The 16137-nt window shown below is 42.9% G+C and overlaps 1 protein-coding gene across 4 annotated transcripts in view; it reads right to left on the bottom strand.

Annotated features, from left to right (window-relative positions):
• Positions 1-16137, bottom strand: part of BMPR2 (bone morphogenetic protein receptor type 2) — a 546503-nt gene that overhangs the window by 67533 nt on the left and 462833 nt on the right. For all 4 annotated transcript variants that reach the window (XM_078680234.1, XM_078680236.1, XM_078680235.1 and 1 more), the window contains exon 10: positions 4806-4942. In XM_078680234.1, the coding sequence (XP_078536360.1) occupies positions 4806-4942 (137 nt within the window). The remainder of the gene's footprint in view (positions 1-4805; positions 4943-16137) is intronic.

Genomic DNA, 16137 nt, shown 5'->3' with positions numbered 1-16137 from the left:
GCGGTCGGTCCCCAGGGCTATCAAGGGCTCCAGGAGGGGGGCCACGCGGCTCCCCTCCCAACATTGGCAAAGCCCCGGGGAGGTGGAGGTCCCCGGGGCTCGTAACGGACCCTCGAATTTACATAGTTAGTGCCCCAGGAAGTGGCAGTTCCCGGGGCGTGTGGGGAGGGCTCAAGCACCCGCACACAGGTGTATGCATTTTTTTTTAAAAAGCCACGTGGGGGTGGCGGTCCCCAGGGCAGCGGGGGGGCCAAGTGATCCCACTAAATAATTAATAAAAGCCCCGGGCGGTGGCGGTGTCCGGGGCTGCAGGGGCCTGCCTGGGCCCCCGCACTTTCAATTTTACATGCCCCCGGGACTTGGCCCACGCAGGGGCTAAATAATAACGAAGAGCGGGAGCCAACGCTTTTTTTGTTTGGGTTTTTTTCGGCCGAAATTCGCGCTGGGTACGCGAATCTCATCTATTAAAAATAAAAAGCCGTTTATGGCCCTGGTGGTCCATGTGGGACCCCCTGAGCAGGCCTATGGGGTCAGGGTGTTTCTACCTTTCCCCCTTTTCTTGTTTTTTGCATTTGTTTTTCTGTTTTCTTGGCTGCCAACACCTCCTGGTTTGGAGTGTTGACAGCTAATTAGAATAAAGCTCGTGGTCGGGAGGGTGCGCGGATCCTCCGTGCCTCTATATATTGAAACTTTTTTTTTTCTCAGCAGCTACTGAACGGATTTATACCATTTAAAAACAAGCATTTAGAATACAATGGTCTCGGCATTCTTAAAGTTAGAGCTATTGGCTTTGCTCATGACATTTTTATTTATGTTTTTGTTTTTAAAACATAAATAAATGGCATTGTCATTTACAATGCCAATAGCAGGGCAGGAGAACAAGCACAACGAACAAGGGGGCAGGAGAGCAAGCACAACGAACAAGGGGGCAGGACAGCAAGCACATCCAACTAGGGGGGAGGAGAGCAAGCACAAGTAACGAGGGGCCAGGACAGCAAGCACAAGCAGTGAGGGGGGGGCAGGAGAGCAAGCACAAGCAGCGAGGCGGGGCAGGAGAGCAAGCACAACCAACGAGGGGGGCAGGAGAGCAAGCACAACCAACGAGGGGGGAAGGAGAGCACGCACAACCAACAAGGGGGGCAGGAGAGCAAGCACAAGAACGAGGGGGGGCAGGAGAGCGGGCACAACCAACGAGGGGGGGCAGGAGAGCAAGCACAACCAACGAGGGAGGGCAGGAGAGCAAGCATAACCAACTAGGGGGCAGGAGAGCAAGCACAAGCAACGAGGGGGCAGGACAGGAAGCACAAGCAACGAGGGGGAGCAGGAGAGCAAGCACAAGCAACGAGGGGGGCAGGGGAGCAAGCACAACCAACGAGGGGGGGGGCAGGAGAGCAAGCAAGCACAAGCAACGAGGGGTGGGGGGGAGGAGAGCGAGCAAGCACAACAAACAAGAGGGGCCAGGAGAGCGAGCACAACCAACGAGGTGGCAGGAGAGCAAGCACAACCAACGAGGGGGGAGGGTAGGAGAGCAAGCACAACCAACGAGGGGGGGGGGCAGGAGAGCGAGCACAACCAGCGATGGGGGGGGCAGGAGAGCAAGCAAAACCAACGAGGGGGCAGGACAACAAGCACAAGCAACGAGAGGGCAGGATAGCAAGCACAACCAACGAGGGGGCAGGATAGCAAGCACAACCAACGAGGGGGGAGGGCAGGAGAGCAAGCACAACCAACGAGGGGGGGGCAGGAGAGCGAGCACAACCAGCGATGGGGGGGGCAGGAGAGCAAGCACAAGCAACGAGGGGGCAGGACAGCAAGAACAAGCAACGAGGGGGCAGGATAGCAAGCACAAGCAACGAGGTGGCAGGAGAGCAAGCACAACCAACGAGGAGTTGGGGCAGGAGAGCAAGCACAACCAACGAGGGGGGGGGGCAGGAGAGCAAGCACAACCAATGAGGGGGGGGCAGGAGAGCAAGCACAACCAACGAGGGGGGGCAGGAGAGCAAGCACAAGCAACGAGGGGGGGCAGGAGAGCAAGCACTACAAGTGAGGGGGCAGGAGAGCAAGCACAACCAACGAGGGGGGGCAGGAGAGCAAGCACAACCAACGAGGGGGGGCAGGAGAGCAAGCACAACCAACGAGGGGGGGCAGGAGAGCAAGCACAACCAACGAGGGGGGCAGGAGAGCAAGCACAATCAACGAGGGGGGGGCAGGAGAGCAAGCACAACCAATGAGGGGGGGCAGGAGAGCAAGCACAACCAACGAGGGGGGCAGGAGAGCAAGCACAACCAACGAGGGGGGGCAGGAGAGCAAGCACAACAAGCGAGGGGGGCAGGAGAGCAAGCACAACCAACGAGGGGGGGCAGGAGAGCAAGCACAACCAACGAGGGGGGGCAGGAGAGCAAGCACAACCAACGAGGGGGGGCAGGAGAGCAAGCACAACCAACGAGGGGGGGCAGGAGAGCAAGCACAACCAACGAGGGGGGCAGGAGAGCAAGCACAACAAGCGAGGGGGGGACAGGAGAGCTAGCACAACCAACGAGGGGGGGGGGGTAAAAACACGGGCACAATCTGGGAAGATAGGCAAGAAAAACGAGCACTCACCGGAGGACTCGGCAGCTTCTCGACTTCTTCCGGCGGTGGTCGGGCAGAAATGGCGTCAGAAAAGCGCCACCATTTTCGCATTCGGGGGCGTGGTTTTTGTTGTTCGGTGACGTCACGGAGTTAAAAACTGCAAAATACACGCCCCCGAATCCGAAAAAGACGGGGCTTGAACGGAGTGACGCCTCTCTCCTCCAATGGCTGGCCTCTGTTTAGGAAGCCAGCCAATGGAGAAGAGGGGCGGGTTCAAGCCCCCCATACTGTAAACATAAAATCTCGGCTGCGCGGCACTGCTGCGCAGTGTACGCTAGGCCGAGACCTAATAAAGGGCGTTTTCTGAACCAAGCACTACCTTTTTGCCACATTTGGTGTAATTCCGTTCAGCAGTTCGAGCTGTAGCCATGTCTAAAGTTTCCTATGGGAAATTCATTTTTCCACATCTTTTTTTTTTTGTATTTCTCAGGAACTACTGAATGGATTTACAACAAAAAGAGGTCTTTCTGAAACAAGGGCTACCTTTTTGCCAAACAAATCTGGTATAATTCCATTCAGCAGTTTGGGTTGTAGCCGTGTCTAAAGTTTCCTAAGGAAATTAACATAGAGCAAACAAGTTTTGGGACCCCCCCCCCTTTTTATCTCGGCCGCCGCTTGGCGAATCACCCCGAAACTTTCAAGATATGAGCTGACCGGAGCGGGCCACAAGTTTTGAAAATTTCGCGATGATTCGTCAAACGAAGCCAAAATTATTGGGAAAACAAAAAGTGCTTTTCCTATGGAAAATAGGTCCTAGCTATAACTACCTACTGGCAACGCCAGTAGGTAATATAGATAGATATACATCTATGTATAGATATGTATATATATCTATATAGATATTTACATATCTAGATATAGATATATACATATACACACACACACACACACACACATATACTTGTGCTACTTTATTATTTGTTAAAGTGGATGGAGTATGAATTTTTTGCAACATGCAAACAGTTGTGTTTTTTTTTTTGTTAGAAGTCTGGCATAGGTCTCGCCAGATTCATGTTTTCCGAAAGAATCACAGTAAAAATACAGAAACACAATTTAAAACTGAAAAAACACTGATAGTCACAAATTATGCAAACAAACTCGCACTTTAAGACATAATGCTCACGACTTCACGCTTAATGTACAACATGCAATTACAAATACTGGTTATCCTTTTACAGATACATTTACATATCATACTATCCTTACCACTTAAGTGAGGACTATTTATATGTTGTTTGAGTCTGTGTTTTTCTTTAATTATATTTTGCTTTTAGGTGCAATTTATATGGATAAATATTTTGAGGTCATAACATATTGCATCCAACTGGTTTCAGGTATGTATTTGGCAAGGTTGAAGATAATAACTGAATTGCTGTTGTGTCTGTATTATAAGATGCAAATAGGTTCTTAAAGTGACAGCATGTTGGATTTAACCAGATGTCAGAGATCCTCTTTCAGCTCATCGGTCAATGCTTTATCTGGCTTTTCAAGCTCTTCCAACCACGATTTCTGGAATGTGGATATTTGCAACCTATCATTAACCGTGCATTAACACTGTTGTCAAGATGGCCTAGTGCTAGGAGACTGCATCAACTGATTACAGGTGTACTTTAAAACACACTAAACATGAAAATAAACACTCCTCCTGTAAACTGATTTTGAAAAAATGGTACAAAACCCCTAGATCATTTAATGCCAGTCTGGTAGTACTTTGTGTTTTTTCTTCAGCACTAAGGTTGTTTACATGAAAACCATGCCAAAATCAGCAAAGGAGCTGGGGCGTGGGACACTTAGGGATTTTGCCCAATGTCACAATGAAGGCTCATTATACTCAAATGACAGGATGACACCTACCATATGGAGACATTTTTTTTTTCAAATTGACACAATTCTAGCCTTAGTCAGAAGATACCAGGATGATGCACAGCATAAGAATATATGTGAGTTACACTGAAAAATCCATATTTTCGCCCAACATAAGATGATTTAAGGCAGCAGCCCAACCAGTTGTAGACTGTCACAACAAAGATTCACCAACAGAAGCAAGATCACAAAACAATCAGGAAATGTCTTTATCTCAATAGACAAGAATACATATTATGCATCATAGGACTAAATTTAGCATCTTTTTAGAACACTTGTGAATTAATCTAGATGTTGGCTGCTAATCTCACCAGGCTATTTTCTTTCCAGGCTTCCGGGAACTTTGGACGCTGCTTCTCTCTTGATACCAGGACTTGCATATCTTCAAATGTTGGATGGTTTCCAGCCTCTGCCTGGAATGCCATCTGGTACTCTGGTACAGACTCTCCTGTCAACATACATTTGTTTTCTTTTAAGAAACCAATGAAGACATCCAACTTAAAAGAAATTATACCATCATAACACAATTTTCAAACAACTACATTGCTACAGAAAGCTCAAATAAATCAAAGATGCAATGCAGACTCTATGGTGAGGCAAGCTCTTGGCATCATGTAATACCCTTTGACTTGCTTAACACTACGGCATCCAAACAGGTAGGCTAGCACTTGGTGAAATCACCTTCAATCACAGAAGTTGTCTAGAACCTCTATTGCAGTCAATAATTTAGATTTCAGTTACTCTTCTCTCCAATGACTGGGATTATCACTATGATAAATGTACTGTACATTGTAATGCTGGGCTAACAGTCACTAATCGTTTATTAGGATTTTTTTGCTATATTGGAAGGAAACTTCATCGCATCAAGTTTGTAGCAGACAGCTCTCCGCTTCTCTTAGTTACTTTGAACAATGTTCTGTTTTGGTTAAGTATCACACATTCTCCTCTAGTCCCATCTCGGCCCTAGCTCTAGCAGCTAAGTGACCTGACTTTTTCTTGCATCAGCTGTTCTTCCTTGGTTGTTTAGTACTTATATATAGCATCCAGCACACAAGTTATTTGTTGCTAGGACAGTTTCATCAGTATTTCTAGCAGCTCTACTAGCCTAGGAATCAATTTTTTGCCACTCCCAAAAAATCTGAAATATGTTTTGAATACAGACTTCATAAAACCTACATTATAAAAATATAAATAAAAACGTCTTGTTGAGGTGTCATGTTCAACTGCACCTGAGGTACAATGAGAAAAGCATGAAGCCAAAGATCGCAGCAGAGATGAGATCTGTTTAAATTATGAGGTTTGTTTTTAAGGTAAAGATATTTCTGGTGGATAGAAGTCTCTCTGATGAAGAATACACTGTTGCAACCATTTTGTCCTCAATATCTTCCAGATCCTGCCTTTACTGCACAGCATTTTCCTTGTACACATTTGCCTAAATGTATTGCACTTCAGTGGCATGGATGGTAAGGCAATCTCTGCTTTTATTTCATGTTTTTCCCAGTCTCATTTTTGTGACCTGTAATTTTTTAGATATTTATTTGCAAAAATATGTACACCACCCTTGGATAGCAGCACTTTTACTTTTTTTGTGCTTTTAAAACCTATTGCATATGTTTGAAAAATAAATTATTAAAAGAAAGCATTGTAGGCTTGAGAAGACAAAATTCTCTAGGCAGTAGTTAGAGTCAAGCATTTGATTTGAGGCCTGATAGAAAATGTCATGATGAATGACAAAAGAAAACAACAGGAGGGTATCCAGTGTTTGTAAGATCGTCCACACTAGCTATTACATTACATACAAGCAACCACTTTGTACCTGGATATGCATTCATCATCGCTGTATACAGATTCTGATAAATATATCTTCCATTCCCAATAATGTTGATGCATTTGCTGCGGTCATAAATTTAGCAGAAGTACTACAGTACTTTTGCCTACTACATCAATGTCCCTGCTCTCAGGAGGGACAGTGCAAGAAAAAGAGACAGGATACTTATTTTGCATCGCTGATTCCACATTAGGATCTGGTATGGGGATACTTTAGGGAGAGAGCGTTGTGAAATAATGGCCCTTGTCCTATCTTGTGCTTTTTTCTGTGGTTAAAGTAAAAAGGCCACAATGGCGTGCGAGAAAGGTGTAGGTTAAAAATAACAGATATGGGTACAGAGAGGTCAGAATATGGAGCTGTATAGTTACTCTTTTCATGATGCCATATCGTCTATGGATAATACTATTTATGGAATTACATTTCTTAGAAGAAAAGAAGTGTGTAAAAGTCCATCATTAATTTGTCTTTCTAAAATTCAAAGAATTATTAGATACATTCCTTAATTCTCATCAGTCCATTAAAAAAAAAAATCAATTGGGAGTCTTGTGTTCCTTAAATGTAAATGTAAATGTAAATGTACAGGAATTTATATAGCGCAAATCACCAAGCGGTCTCTAAGCGCTTGCTTAGGGAACCCGTCCTGGTATTCCCCTGTGAGATAACCCCGGCAGGGTATCCGCAAGGTGAAAGCCAGGCATCCCGCCGCGAGGGGCCGTTGTGGAGATTAAGCAAGCTATTGCCCAGAGTCGCAGAGTGTGAACCCGTGAATCGAGTAGGCACTGGAGCGAGAATTGTCGAGTCCATGGACATTTTAGGACTCAAGACCCCGCGGAGGCGGGAATTGAACCCTGGTCCTGGGCTGACCTCTGCTTCCAGGTCTGCCTCCTCTAACCAGTGAGCCACACTTCTCCACTTAATGGCTCCAAAGTTTTTTATTCAATCAATTCTTTCCATCAAAAGTAGTCAACGCAGCCCAGCCAAAGCGTTTTGTCCTGATGTTTCAATGGACATGTTGTTTGGACTGACAGAACGAGAACAATGAGAACTGGATATGATACCTTTATGTGAATTGTGCAGCACCTTGATAGACACAACTGAGTGACTGAATCGTGATTTTGAGCCCTGATGATGTCTGCAGGGACAAAACGCGTTGGCTGGGCTGCGTTGTCTTTTGATGGAAAGCATTGATTGATCCATTAGGAAACACAAGTCTCCCAAGTGATTATTTTTTTAATGGACTGCCGAGAATTAAGGAATGTATATTATAATTTTTTTATTTTTGGAGAGACAAATTAATGATGGGCTTTTACACGCTCATTTTCTTCTAAAATTGGATTTTGCATGAACGTGGCCCGGGACAGGGTGACCACTTAAAAGTTGAGCGTGAGAGTATGCTAATGGAACCATCTTGATATTACACCAGTGCACTCTTGTTCTTAGCCCACACTGCCAGTTTCAGAAATTTGGATTGTATTTATGGAATTCACCTTGGGAAACATGGGAGAAGGATAAGTTACTTACCTGAAATCCTAGTTCTCTTCCAGGGGTATACTCATCAAAGTCATAAGCAGTGAATAGACCCCGCCCACGTTCGGGGACCCCGGAGCTTATACCAATATATATATATATATATATATATATATATATACATATACATATAAAAAAATGATGTACATACATATACAGGTGTATGCCCAGAAATTAAAGTTTATAAACTTTTAAAATATACAACTACATATGTATAAACGTACAGATATGTAAATATGCAGCCCAAAGAAAGAATTCTTAACCAAAATAGGGACAAACAGCTAGAAAAGAATTTTAGCAATACTTGTAGTAACAGAAAACATTTAAGACTACTTGTAATAGAGACCATCCACCCAAATGGCTTCATACAAGAATCTTTTATTTTCCAGAACAAGGAAAAAAAAACGAGTAATTGCAGGCAGTTTGGCCCATAGGCTGCATAGGAATAACTGTCCTCAGACAGAAAAGACAACTGGCACCTTGCCTTTAAGAATCACAAGAATCTAGGCACTTTGCCTTTAAGAACCTCAGAGAGCCTTTCTGCTCCAAGCATGCACCACAGGTGACAGTTAGGTTAGTTCTTTTTGAAAAGGCGTACGTTCAAACTTGATAAACCTTGTATCCACTTTGCTCATTCGAGGAGGAGGGTGGGGTGCTTATGACTGATGAGTAAACCCCTGGAAGAGAACTAGGATTACAGGTAAGTAACGTATCCTTCTCTTCCAGGGGATACTCATCAATAGTCATAACAATTAATAGAATAGCAAGCCCATACCCCACACTTCGCGGAGGAGCAATGTAGCACAAGAAATAAGAATAATTAAAAAACAGATGCTACCAGTAACTAACCAAACAGATTTCTCAGAGATGCTTGACCTACTTGAGCATCTGCCTGAGTGTCTGAATCTAAGCAGTAATGACAAGAAAAAGTATGAACAGATCGCCATGTAGCTGCTTTGCAAATCTCGGCTATGGGGATATTTCTAAGTAAGGCCGTAGTAGAGGCTTTTTCCCTTGTCGAATGTGCTTTAGGTCTCCCCTGCAGAGATGTATTCACTAACTGATAAGCTAAGGAGATACAAGAAACTATCCATCTTGAGATGGATCGTTTAGATGCTGCTAAACCAGTATTGATAGGACCATAATTAACAAATAATCGGTCTGTCTTTCTGATATCCTTGGTTTTGTCCAAATAAAACTTCAGCACTCTCTTAAGATCTAGGGAGTGTAAGGCTCTTTCAGGAGGAGTTGATGGATTAGGGAAGAAAGTGGGTAAAGTGATTCCCTGGTTGATGTGGAAATCTGAAACCACCTTCGGCAGAAAAGTAGGATGAGTCCTAAGAACTACCCTGTTCGCATGAAAAACGGTGTAAGGTTCCTAACAGCATAAAGCTTGCAGCTCGCTAACTCTACGAGGAGAAGTAATGGCCACCAGGAATGACACCTTCCAATACAGATGCTGCACGGAAGATTTATGTATTGGTTCAAATGGTGCTCCCATTAACTTGGTAAGGACTACATTGAGCTCCCAAGGGAGTTCGCACAGGTAGAAAAACGTTCGTTAAGCCTTCTAGAAATTCTTTTACTACAGGCATCTTAAAAAAAGAACCTTGTGAAGGTGACTTTCAGTACGCTGTTATAGCAGCTAAGTATACCTTAATAGATGAGAATTGTAGACCCGACTTAGCCAGATGCAATACATATGGCAGAATGACTTGTTCCAGCCCTTTTATCGGGTCGTGGCCATTGTCCAAGCACCATATATAGAAACGCTTCCATTTAAAAGCATAGGAAGCTCTGGTGGAAGGTCTTTTGGCTTCCTTCAGTATGGTCATACAGTCCGCTGGCAAATCTAAATGCCCATATTGCAAGAGTTCAGGAGCCTTGCTGTTAACCTCAGCGAGGGGAGTCAGGGATGGAACACTCTCCCCTGAATCCTGGACAGTAGGTCTGGATGTCAAGGCAAACTCCGGTGTGGAACCTCGGAAAGCTGAAGAAGATCCGGGTACCACCACTGGCGTGGCCACTCTGGGGCGATCAGTATCATCCTGGAGTTGGTCTTGCAAAATCTGGTAATCACTGCCGGAATGAGAGGCAGTGGGGAAAAAGCATAAAGCAGGCTCTGGGTCCAACTTATCAGTAGTGCATTCCCGACTGACCCTGGTTGACAAAACCTGGATGCGTAGACGGGGCATTTGGCGTTTGTCTTGTCTGCAAAGAGGTCTATATCTGGAAAACCCCATCTTTGAAAGATATCCAGAGCAACGTCGGTGTTGAGCACCCAGTCATGAGCGTCTATGAAGTATCTGCTTAGAAAATCCGCTTGGACTCTTACCGCCTCGAAGTCCGAGACTGTGCAGGCCTTTTCTTCGACGGTGGTAACAACGTCAAAGGTGAACCGACCGGTATCTGCCTTTTTCTTGATGATGGAGAGGCAGTCTGATGTCTGTGTCGATGGGATGGATGAGAGGAGGGCTCTTTTCTAGCTGTTTGTCCCTATTTTGGTTAAGAATTCTTTCTTTGGGCTGCATATTTACATATACGTACGTTTATACATATTTAGGTGTATAATTTTAAAAGTGTGTGCGTGTGTGTGTATATATATATATATATATATATATATATATATATATATATATATATATATATATATATATATATATATATAGGGAATCTACACAAACAAGGTGCAAATATAAATATTAGCAAAATGTTTTATTCTCCAGCATGGATCTTACTATAAATTCACATGATCCATCAATCCTTTATGAGTGATCAAGGTGGTTGTGGTCTGTTAAATAGGAATCATATTAAGAAAGTTTCTTAGCATTACTACTGCCTCACAGTGTGATGTGTGAAAGCTTGGAGTGAGCTCCATGTTGGTGCCTTACACACATCTTGCATCTACGATGCTTAAGAAAGCTAAGGTTATCAGTTCCTTTCTAAAAAACTGTGCTTGCTTTGCAACGGCTAGCTGTTAAAACTTTAATTTTTCTACTCTGCTTGAATACAGCTTATTATCCTTTGGACAACACCCCCCTTTGTATCAGCATTATCCCTGTACTGTCAGTAAAAATCTACTGTCTGACTTTTTGACCTAACTTGTCCTGTGTAGGTGACAAAATTATTCCTCTCCTGCCATCTAAAACGTGCCATGATCTCTCAGTTGGCGACCCCAAACTTTGGAGGAATGTTAGCAGGTATACAGTTTAATATGAAGCAATGAAATTACCTTAGGTGCAAATTTGGGGGTGGGTTTTGAGAACCACCCTGCCACGATGACTTTGTATGATAAATTGATTGCCAAAGTCTGCAGATGAATGCCGTGTGTCTGTGAAGTTACTTTTTTGGTCAACATTTTGAGAGGGCATTTATGCATTGCCACAACAGGCATTAATCTTGTTAGCATTATATAAAATGGTAATAAGTTGGGTGAAACATTCTTGGTAGACAAATCATCTTACGGACTTCTGCAACAGCCTTAATAACTGGTACTTTAAATATAGAAGTAATTTCTCCATTTCACATATAGGCTGCCAAATGCACCTTTGCAGAGGCACATGTTAATCCCTCATCTATTGAGTATAGCAAGTGTTGTCAATGCAACGGATAGTTTGATCGGCACAATCTTCCAGTAGCTGTGGGATATGTAACTTCTTTGAGGGCATCAATACGTTTGTGGTCATTTTAAATATGAAAATTATAGAGCCTCAGACTCTAGATTAATTATTACTCAATGCAAACTGTGAATAAATCTAGAGGTATAAGCAGCTTCCAATTAGGGACTGATATATCTGATATGAGAACCATGTGTATTGACATTGCCAGTGGAATGAGCATCATTCTCATTGTCTAACTTAACTACCCACCTGTACCATATTCTGTATCTATTTATTGACCGTACATTTCCCTATGCAATGCTGTTTTGGGTGTATGAACAATTAATCTTGGTCTTATTTGCCTCTGGCTAGGTGCAGACAGGAGTTACATAGTCTTGAAATACTTGATCTATATAGTATCCAGTTTTATTTTCTACCTGCGTATTGCCATAGTGGTTGACTTCATGTGGTTGCAGTTTATAAAGTATTCCAAACACATGCCCTGCTACTCTGCACATGCTCTCCTGTGGTGCTCAGTCTAAACTCCCTTATGCTGAATGAGATAGCTCAAGAGAGTGCGAGTCCTTGCTTCAGTAAGTTGTATTGTGCTTCAGGATCTGGACAATTTTGATACGTAAGTGAGATAAGAATGCTTGCAATGACAGAGCTACTGTCAGTTCTGCCATACTGGTATGCTGACCGTAGTAGTTTATGCTCCATCTTTACTGAACAGCCCTCATGTGAACTCTCACCCAGTGATGGAGTTGTCTATGGGCATTTCATGATCCCTGAAAATAGGAGTGTCTTCCTCAGGTTCATTTAGTCTATTATCATGACTCTCACAAAGCAACAGTAACCGTTAAAAATAATGGTTGGCTACTAAACCCATAGTTTGGAGTCTTCTAAAGGTGCCTGATGCATCCACTAAGGATCCGATGTACAAGTTAAAAGTAACTTTGACTTGTGGCATTACACTGGTAGCTTTCCTACTGAGCTACTGCGTCAAGTTAGTATATGAGAAGAGTTTTCATGTCTTCTCTGTGGTATACCTACCTTAAATTCAAACAAGCATCATTGCCTGGTGGAGATACACATGTTGACTGAGTACTTTCTTTTTCTCCATCTTTCCCTCATTCTCCTCACTTACATGGAACAGCTTACACAAATTCCCTCAAACCTAGGTTTGATCAACCATAGTTTAGCCAGGTGGGGCTATCTCTGGATGGGAGCAAAAATTTGGCAAGCACTGCAAGTTGTTGATTAAAGTAGTGTTAATATTTCTACAAGAATACACCTGATAAGCTCTCTCTCTCTCCACCACCATACAAACCTGCTGCTCTCTATACAAGGTTGACTCAAATGTAGGGACTTCACAAGACGCCTAATAATGCTCTTCTATTCTGGCCTATCATATAGGCATCCGGACTTTATAAAATATATGTGCTGCTTGCAGAATAATATGTGATTTACTGAGTCTCTTTATATGTGTCATTAGGACATGTGTCAAATTGTAGGCAATTGCAGGTAGATCTGGTGTTTTATTATTTGGTGTATGTAGTGGGCCATTTGACCTTTTATCCCTTCCTCTCTTTAGTTTTCATTTGAAGGAAAATAGCCTCCTAAAAAAATATAACATACTTCTTTATAGTAATTGCTTCGACTAAAGCATTTTGCATCCTAATTTTTTCAGTCTTGAAAGCTGTTAATTTTCAACATGGATTCATCAGCACTGCAGTAATATTAATTACGATACGAGGTTGATGAAAATTTCAGTGCTATCTCATGGACAATTAAGTCTATGTTGATTTTTTGGGGCTGAATGTCTTGAGGCTGATGGAGGTGATGTGGCATCATGATTAGAGCTGTCTCTATGTTTCTGTCTCTTCTAGCGATTGTATATTGTGTCCTAAATGTACCTATAATAATGTTATGCAGAATTCTAGGACTTTTTACAGGAACATTTGAGGATGGATACTTTTAGATTTAGGAATATGTTCCAAAACATATCCTCCTAAAATGTTTCAGTCTTAGCAGACTTTGCTTCAATAGCATTACTTCCCCAACATCAGACAGCTTTGTTTTAGAGCCATAACAATTTTCAGAGTAGACTGCATCAGCAGACTACACCCCTTCAGTCCTCTGTCCAATGCCTCTGCATATCAAGCCCAACAATGCCCTTTTTGATTTCTCTGACTTTTAGTATGGAAACGTTCAGAAGTTGTGAACAGTCACAGCAAAAAACTTTAAATGACAGCTAAAACCAAAAGACTTCAGAGGGAAGCCTTAAAAAAAATATGTTGGGGTAAAAAATAACCCCTAAAAATAGTCAAAACTCAGTATTTATGGATCAGTGCTTTTAGGAAAGAAATATCAATGTTGGCTATCAGAAGCGCTTAGTGGGCTACTTTCTTTTAACTTTTGCATTATGATTGTACATAGGAAGATTTCACAGCCTGATTGATTTTTAAAGCAAAGCTGAATTCTTCCGGGCACAATTGCCTTTGGCCCTGTGATAGGAGTTGTTCTTTGTCCTATTTATACATGGTCAAGACTTTTTTAATTTGTCTCGATATGCCGGAAGCTTGTTTTCATCAGATGAGACTGTAGAGGAGGATTCTCCCTTTTAATCCACAGCACCTTCGGCATCCAGTCTTGGAAGCTGCCATAATATTCAGATTAGATTATGTAAATGAGTCTACCATATAGCACAGTTAGTACAAAAAAGTTACAAAAATTAGTAAAAAAAAGTTGGCGCTCAGGTCGATATACGTTCTTCCAAATTTGGCCACGTCACTGATGTCTGCTACTCTACCGGTTTCCGGGGGAACAGATCACTTTAAGGACTTATCTTTTGCTCATTGGAACTTTAATGATCTATCACCTAAATGTGTTTGCAACAGACCAGTCCAAAATGAGGCTCCCAGCCACCACAATACAGGGTCCTCCTTCATTTAGTGGCCTTACACCCCCCTTCAATTTTAAGTAGTCCGTTGTTGGGAGGCTGGTTATTCTCTATCCTAGATCCACAGCTCTGAAATAGGCTAACTCTGCGTCAATTTCAAATAGCTAATCATGGAACGTTTTGCAGACCTTTTAAATTACTTTGATTCTTTATTAATTTAGGGTCAACTTTTGTTTCCCTTTTTCTCCTACTTTCAGTTTCAGTGCCACTATGCCTTTGAGTGACTGCACTCTCCAACAACAAATTACTTTCCTTTGGTAACACTCTTTGTGATCTCTGGTCAATACCGTAACCCCAGATTCCTCACCTCCAGAATATTCCCCAAGTGCCAGACTGGATCCGGCTGGTTTTACAGCAGTGCTACCATGCACCCCTAAGTGGCATCATGCAGCTCCACGCTGACCTCATTTCACCCTGGAAGTGACAGAACCGAGCCCCACATAGGTGACAACCCCAAGTGTGGACGTCAGTTTCCTGATTGACTCTTCACTCAACCTTGAACACGAAGCACAAACAATTGTCAGTAGCAGTGTGCAGATCTCTAATTTAGGACCTTTTTAGATAGTAAAAAGGAGACCACGTTACAGAACCTGGACGTGGGAGGGTACTGAGGAATATGGAGTTAGATAGAGTGTTCACCATAAAGAGTGTAATTGAAGTTAAGAAACTGGTCTTCTGATGGATATAGCTAACCACATATTCCTCACCTTTAGTACAGATACCAAAGAAATACCTCACAAGGATAGTCTGGTGTGGGCTTAGACTAAAAATATTTGTAAGGCCTAATGGACGAAATTCAAAGCAACAAATGTCCTTTTCCAAACTTTTTAGGCCGGAATCCTTAGGAGTCACTATATAATGTAGGGGCAGGTGGACTAGTATGTATGTATGTAGTAATGAGTATTTGCGCAGGTTAGCAAATTTACAAAACTACTTGGATGACTTCTTATATACAAAGGTTAAGTTACACACAACCGAATGTCAAAATTCAAAATATATTATTTATTATTCACTGTTGAATTCACAGGACGATATGCCCTTCCTGCCTGACCTGGCTGTAGGGCGTCATGAATGTGTGCACCAATGCCAATATCACAGCCTGACAGAGGTCAACAACAGGAACTCCGCATGCCAACACAGTGTTCTTGTGAATTAGCCCCAGCTCTTTGGAGGCTGTTTCTTGGCCAAAGAGAAGCAGATCTTAATACAGAGACCTATCCACCTTGACAAAGTCTTTTTCTGTACCACCATAGCTCTCTTTGGCCCAAGAACCTCATAAAATGCTGACTGTCCACCCAATGGTCCTTGGTGAGATCTATGTAAAAGCTTAAGGCTCATTTGGGTCGATGAGAGTATCTCCTCCTCTTTTAGCGAGCATTGGATGACCAATGTGAAAAGATGAGATTTAGGCAAAAAGCCCACACTGGTCCTTAACATCAGTGTGTCTGGAAAAAAAGGTGGTATAGGGTGGCTGCACCGAGTGAGAGAGTCTACAGCTCACTCATGCATGGGGCTGAAGTGATCCTGATGAGGAAGATGGCTTTAAGAATCAGAAGATGCAACAAGCAGCTGTGCACTGGATCAAAGAGGGTACACAAGGAACGTTCGTGCTAAATTAAGATCCCACAATGGCATTACAAACAGGAGGAATGTGTGTGCCAAACCTTTAACGAACATCATCATAACAGGTGATTTAAACAAGGATGATTGGTCTGGCAAACACAAAA

This window comes from Lissotriton helveticus, chromosome 3_1 (assembly GCF_964261635.1).
Source record: "Lissotriton helveticus chromosome 3_1, aLisHel1.1, whole genome shotgun sequence".
NCBI classification, from domain to species: domain Eukaryota; kingdom Metazoa; phylum Chordata; class Amphibia; order Caudata; family Salamandridae; genus Lissotriton; species Lissotriton helveticus.
The sequence above is the reverse complement of the archived record's forward strand: the minus strand, read 5'-3'. Positions and strand labels throughout refer to the sequence as shown.